Below are 7166 nucleotides of genomic sequence, written 5' to 3'. Positions count from 1 at the left end.
CGGTATAAAAGACAAGAAAGAACCTTGATCAATTTCAATGGAATATCAAGAAATGACTTCAGAACTTGAAAGTGGAATAAGCTTCATAGGAAAAAAAAGACAGACCCATCAAAATACTAATAAACTCAAAATGAGATTCTTGGTGGTTCATATCCACAAGTGTAAAAATTTATCTTGAGTTATTACAAACCAATATGTTACATGTTTTGGTCTCTAATTTATTTAGATATATATATATATATATACTAAACTGATATGTAATAAATAATGAACATGATTCTTTCTGACACCAGAACTACTTTGATCACTATGAATCTTTCTGATGAAGAAGTATAAGAAATATACTTTTATAGTTAAAGTTAAAAATTTAACAATCAAAGTGTAATGGTAAGAATTACCTCTTATGATATGAAAAAGTAAGTTTGAATATTTGGTGTTTAACTAGAGAGGTAACTCACATGAATTTTTATGAGGTATGGTTTAATTCAATCTAATCATCTAGTGAAGTCAAGATTATTTTGTGACTTTATAAAAAACATGTAATGGGATTTGATGTTGGGAAATCTACAACCAGTGATGTATGGATATCCCTTGAAAATCTCTTTTATCAACAATCGATTTTTTCTAGAAATGGTGACTAGTGTTGAAAAATAATATCTGAGTATTTAGTTTGACCAATTAAAATCGATTAGAAAAAGGTACGTTATTAACTAACGTCCAAGTTGCTCTTTGTTTTTCCTTCTAGCACTTGTTGGGCATAAGTTCCAAGTTGCTATCATTAAGAGGGTGAGTAGATGAGCTTCCTAGGCCCGTGAAAACTTGAGTTCACTTGAATTTGATAAAAGTAGTGGTATGTGGGATTGAATAGATGTATATATTTGAGCAAAGGTTTTTTGTTTGTTCCTCCCATTAATTATCCTAAATCGGCGTACTTGAGATAGGTATACTTGATGGTGAGGATTTTAATATTGTTGCTCCGGTAAGAAAGTTTAGTTGGTTGAATGGTTTTGGTTGATGCCCTCCTTGTCCTCCAACATAGTTCAGTTCTTCATATTGTTTCAAGAATCTCTTTCTTTTATCTTTGGTAGCTTTTATATCATTCACCATCAACAATCAATAAGAAAGAAACATCAATGCCTATTAACATTTCATAAGTTTTAGTTGCATCTCCTAAAGTCATATCACAAACCCTCAACATGGTTCCCACTTATTTGAGCTAAATTATCCTTTTTAACACCTACACTATCTTCAACATCAATTCCATTGAAGGTTACAATTTCTAACGGTATCAAGGACCATCCGAAATGGTGGAAGGATGCGTTGATCCAACAGAGTCGATACTATTGACTCTCTTTTATAATATATGGTGTGGATTATATCTTTTTTTTTTTCTTTCATAAACTGTCAATATTGAGATTCATTGTCATGTTCTTGAAGCTTGAAAATTTATTCCCTAGTCTAGTCGTCCTTGATTTAGAGAACAAGTTTGTTAGGAATGGTCTCTGGAAGAGGTGTCTTCTGTGATCTTATTCATCATCCCACATAAACGATTCAATTGGTCTAAATGGTCTAGTATTATAACATTTTTTTGTAGGAGAGAAAATGTTAATTGTATATATGAATAAAAATACCTTTTTTTTTAACCAAGTATAAAATTCAAATTGTTATTCTGATTAGCTCACAAAATTTATGACTGTCTTCACAGACTAGGTTTGTTTTTTTCTTCAAGTTGAGACTTTAGACTAGGTTAGAGTATTAATTCTAATTTCAGGCTGATACAGATCAAAATTATTAATGTGGACATTAAATATATATATTTTTTTGGTGTGAGGACATTAAATAATGGGTGAATTAGGTGAGTAACCTAAAAAAAACTAAGGAAGAATATAGCCACATATTTGATTATATTTGAAATAATTAGAGAAGTTGGATCAAGGGTATGGTAAATTACCTCCAGCGGTGGTCCGGCAATTCTCCGGCGGTGGTCCGGTAGTTTTCCGGCGATGGTCCGGCGGTTCTCCGGCAATGGTCTGACGGTTCTCCACCGGTGGTCTAGAGGTCGCCAGATATGATGGCCGGTGATTGATGATAGTGGTGGATAGAGAAAAACTAAATCCTAAAAGATTGTATATTGGGAACCCAAATAGTAATGGTGATAAAGAGGTGGAAGTGGTGGTAGTGGCAAGAAGGTAAAGGTAGTGGTGGTGATATTAAAGTAAAGATAGAAAAATTGTGGAAGGACAAAATAGTATATATTGTAGTTTATACAAGATATATTAGTTTTTAATGGTTAGAGTAGTTAGTTCCTCAATTATAATTTTTTTGTTAGTCATACAATTGCAATTCCCAAGAGATAATTTGGCTAATGAGAAATATTCATTAACATTGTTTTTTCTTTTCCTTAGGGGAAGACAAAACGGTGTCTCGAACCGGAAAGCAAAATTGAATAGACAATAAAATAAAAGTTCGCAACTTTGAAAATGGCTCCTCATCTTACTACAACCTTCTCCTCTCTCTCTTCTCTTCTTCAATCTTTAGCCGTTGCTTCTTTAAGCAAACCCTTTCCTCGATAGTGTCCGTCAATACCCATTTTATTCGATTTCAATCGAACCCAAGAAAACTGAGAAAAAAGCTACGATTTCACCGCCGCCCGCCGCACGCCGTCGTCGTAATCCATATTCGGCGGCGGCGAGCGGTATAACAAGAACCGGACTAACAGTGCTGGAATAAGTAAAGATAAGACGCCACTTTCTCTCTGTATAATACTTCGGACAACATTGATGTATGCGAACAGTGACTGAGACTGAGACAGAGACAGGGAGAGAGCGATTGAGATTGGGGGAATCAGGCAGACAGGTTGGAGCCAGGCAAAATACAATAATCTATTTTTCTATATTATCATATATTCATATGAATTGATTATGATAGTAATCTTTTAAAACCAAACACAAGTTTAGAAGCTCTTTTCTGGGTTTTGCGTTTTTTTTTCCCTGATGACATTTTCGAATGGGATGAAATCATTTTTTGTCGTGTTTATGTTCAATTTTTGTCTCCCTCGTGAAGACTAACATGAGCTTGATTATTCATATACAATTATGACCTCTTCTGATTTTGTTTATGTGCGCATCTCTATCTCTCATTCTATACACTGTTATATCTGATTACGAATCATAAGTTTCTCAAAGATCTTATACGAGCATTGAGCTTTCAGTCCATTTATTCCGAGTAACAAGATCTAATTATTTATTCCAACTCTTCTATAAGCACTACTAGGGAGATTTTTTTTTCTTTTCAGAAGTGGCCTAACTTCTCCACAAGCTTATTCTCTATTTCCATCCTCTTAGTCATCAACAGACCGTAGGTGGAAGCCACGTTTGCGTCTCCTGCTTTTACCTTGAGCTTGCAGTTCAGAGATGTCTTCTCCAATTTCCCTTCGTAGAGATTTGAGATTGGCACAAAGCTTCCTTTTTTGTTGCAGAGCCAGCCATGAGCAGCTCTCAGTGCAGCTCCTAGTGATGCTGAATCTGTTGCACACACAAACAAACAGACAGATACTTTGTTTAATCCTTAAGGAGATCATGCAAGTAAACAAGGACGCCGCAACTTTGTTTTGTATGTTTCAAGTGTTACCAGGTCTTTGCACAGTATATACATCACATCCAAAGATTGCTGAGATCAAACTCAAGATGTTCTCATTAGCGGATGCACCTCCTGTCGCTATTATTCGGATCGGAGGGGAAGGCATACCAAATCTCTCAGTATGAGCCCGTTTTGAAAGAAACTGACCTTCGATCAATGCCCTTACCTGACAGGAAACAATACATTGAGATGAATCACAAACTATGCAACTAGGTGACTGCATAGAACAGTGTATGAGAGTGTATATGTGTCTGTGCACTTGCTTACCTCTGTGGGAGGGTCGAACTCATCGACCTCTCGTTCTTTCACACCATTAAGAGATTCACCAGAGAAGTTCTCAAGAATGTAACGATGGGAGCCAACTAAGCATTGGTAATAACATTAGTAAAGGAAGCTTATAGCTTTTTGTCAAGAGCAATGGCATGGAAAGGAGAATAACTCAACAACATACCGGGGAGTGGTGGGAGAATTTCATTTTCAGTGTAGTAGAAGCCGAGTTTTCCATCTAATGGAAATAGTGGTGTATTTAGAAAACAAAGAACCTGAGTATATTATAGAGGGGACACCTGAAGGATTATGAAGAAGCAACTTACTGTTTAGTGGCTGTGTTTGCTGCAAATACTTGTTAAAAACATCCCAAGATCCCTCAGCACAACGGTCACGAATTTCTGAAATGGAGAGTCACATATTCTTAGTTGTCCCAGAGGATCAAACAAAGTATAAGAACAGATAAGAGTTGGAGTTTGCAGTCATGACTACCTTCACGGGTGAGAGAAGCATTCTTGTAAACCAACATTACCATATAACTCTCAGGGTCCACAGGATTAGGGAACACATGACCCTCAAGACAGGGTTGATGTTCTTTGCTAATCCCAAATACCTGTAATAGAGTTTACAATGTTTGACATGTGGAAAGGTAAGACTGCTAGTCCGTTTATGATATACCTAACTATATAGTTCGACAAAAATCAAGAGACATGCCGTGTCACTGGTCCCAAGACTGATCGCCAGATCTCCAGGAGTACTAAGAGTTAGACCTGCAGAATATTTCAGAACATTCTAATCAGCACCTTGTATTTCACATACGAATACAGACAGAATCAGAAAGCAAGATACACTTCCATTTCATCAAAACTGTTGCAGTTGCTACTCAAAAGCTAAATATAAAAAGTGTGAAAATGTATAGGAACTTTCCCCCCCCCAAGCTTCTATTGTTGAATATGTACCTGCCAAGCTATTAGGATTATCTCCTGACCACTGCACAACCACACAGTTCTTTGCAAAACCGAACCTGGCAACAACACCAAAAGAATCTCTGAATCTAATATGTGAAACTGCAAGAATCTTAAAGTTCTGTTTAAATGTCTACAAATCCGGCTAAGACATAATAATCCTGATCACAACCGATACTAACCTCTCAACAAAATACTTAGAAATGGAACCAGCAGTAGCATAAGCTGGTGCTAACTTCCCAAGTTTTTCCTCCAAACCTGTAGCTGTAGCCTGCAAATGAAACCCTATCAGGAAACATCCATTATTTGGTGACTAACTATATAGACTCACAACGAACCTCTAAAGCAGCTTTAGACCAGCATCTTCTCTTTACATCCATCAAATTCATCCCAGCTCCATCAGTTTCATCAATGGAAGCATAATCACCAATCAACAAAGACGCCATAAAAGAGCTAACAAGCGAAATCCGCTCAGTGCTCTTATACGTATCCCCCTGAGTCATAAAAATCTTCCGTATCTGCGGACCAGTGAACCGCTCATAAGCACGAGACCCCGTGATCTGAGACAGCTCCATAGCTCCACCCACAGCATTCTCAATCTCTTTACACTGCATCGTAGTACTACTATCCATCCATATAGGCGATTCCTTAACCGAAAAAACGTTTTCGAGCTGTTCTTTCAAAGATCTCTTTGAATCCAAAGATCTCAATACCTCAGAACTACCTTTAGACCAATACACACTACCGTGTTGTTGGCCGCTACCTGAAACAGCAATGACCTTACTGAAATCGAAATCGGAATCAGAGGAGAGCTTCTGGAGAATGAGATCAAGCGCTTCCACCCACATGAGAGTTGGGGAGACGATTCTACCGTTGACGGTAGTGTCTCTGTAAACACCGTCTTTGGTTTTGTAATGAGGAAGATCAGAATCGAAATGAACGAGTTCGGTTTTGATAATGTTTAGGTCTGAGTCCAACACAGTTGCTTTCAAAGACCTTTCAAATTCATTAAGGAAATCAACGATTCAGATCGATCGAATTAATGAATTTCAAAATGATCAAATCAGAGAGAGATAACATAGGAGGAAGGGGGGCGGGGGGACGTACTGGGTAGAGCTGTCGAAGCCGAGGAAGAAGGAATCGGGAGGAAGAGAGAGATCCGCCATTGTTGATTGATTTGATCCAAAGTTTGTTTGTAGGGGGAACGATTGAAACGATTGAAGACGAGAGAGATACGTGTGGGTTTTTTTTTTTTCTTATAAGGTTTGATCAAAATTTTAAAACAGTCACTTTTTTTGGATAAGAGCGGAGGTAGTCAAAGTACTAGGTTCCGGATATTTAGTGACTAATGACTAAAATTGTTATCAGATTGGATAATAATTTTGTTTTCTAACCTTAAATTAGGTATTATCCAATTAAGTTAATAAGAAAAACACTACTCACAGCCATGTAGGAAATAATAAATGTAACGGTAAAAAGAAAAGTTTGTTAATGTAAAACTTTCATATTTGCATTCTTTGTGGTACAATATATATATATAGTTAATTTTCCTCATTTTTAGTGCTGCCACGTCAACAACTCTTTTTTTTTTCTAATTAGACTAAATTTTTGAAACATTTTCTAATTTTTCAAAATTTACCCACTAAATATTTTCTATTTTTTCGGGCCAAATCGTTTTAAAAGGCCCATATTATTGTTAACACATTTTAGTTTTTTCTTTCCACGAAACTTCACTTTGCCGTCTTCCTATCTGCAACTTCAACCGTCTCTTTCCTCCTTCGTTCTTTCTGTTTCACCTACTAAAGTTTTAATGCATATAATTCAAATTAATGTTCGCCATTCCTCCACACCGTCTCATAGCCTATCTTGTATTCCATCTCCATAGTAACGGCTTAGTGTATAACGAAAATTCATATTGTTCGATGCTCTCTCTTTAATTCACGACCCACTACTCTTTCTTTAATTGGCGTAAATTGCTATCACTTGCAATTTCATACTGCTCAGATTTTACTTTGTCTTACACTTCTTTTCTGACTAACATGACGAGAGCAGACAAGTGATGGCGAGAGGAAAAACAAAAAGAGAGAGATAAGAACAGGAACAAGAAGAGTGATGATTTCGATGATCTGCCAATTTCTTTTGGTTTCATACTCAATCCAAACAGCTCATCAATCACTTTTGTTTATTTCATTTCATATTTGCTCTGTGATTTGCTAACAATTTGTGTTTCTTCTGTATATGCTAATGCTAGCTTTGTTTGCAACAAGAACTTCTTTTACCCGGATTGCAGATATA

At 36.6% G+C, this 7166-nt stretch overlaps 1 protein-coding gene across 1 annotated transcript; it reads right to left on the bottom strand.

Annotated features, from left to right (window-relative positions):
- On the bottom strand, positions 3133-6199 carry LOC104760944 (xylulose kinase-like). The gene is made up of 11 exons (XM_010483941.1): positions 5979-6199; positions 5210-5867; positions 5054-5142; positions 4866-4930; positions 4621-4676; positions 4399-4519; positions 4233-4307; positions 4091-4144; positions 3907-4001; positions 3631-3805; positions 3133-3524 (listed from the first exon to the last, which is right to left on the bottom strand). The coding sequence occupies exons 1-11, from the start codon at positions 6035-6037 to the stop codon at positions 3292-3294; spliced, it is 1680 nt and encodes a 559-aa protein (XP_010482243.1). The 5' UTR covers positions 6038-6199; the 3' UTR covers positions 3133-3291.

The sequence above is a fragment of the Camelina sativa genome, chromosome 18 (genome assembly GCF_000633955.1).
Source record: "Camelina sativa cultivar DH55 chromosome 18, Cs, whole genome shotgun sequence".
Lineage (NCBI taxonomy): Eukaryota > Viridiplantae > Streptophyta > Magnoliopsida > Brassicales > Brassicaceae > Camelina > Camelina sativa.
The sequence above is the reverse complement of the archived record's forward strand: the minus strand, read 5'-3'. Positions and strand labels throughout refer to the sequence as shown.

Excerpts from the sequence above, each read along its gene's own strand:
- LOC104760944 (XM_010483941.1), bottom strand. The coding sequence starts at position 6,037 with ATGGCGGATCTCTCTCTTCCTCCCGATTCCTTCTTCCTCGGCTTCGAC. Across the intron at positions 5,868-5,978 it reads GGCTTCGACAGCTCTACCCA|GTCTTTGAAAGCAACTGTGT; the intron begins GTACGTCCCCCC and ends TGAATTTGAAAG. Across the intron at positions 4,002-4,090 it reads AATTCTCCCACCACTCCCCG|TTGGCTCCCATCGTTACATT; the intron begins GTATGTTGTTGA and ends ACCAATGCTTAG.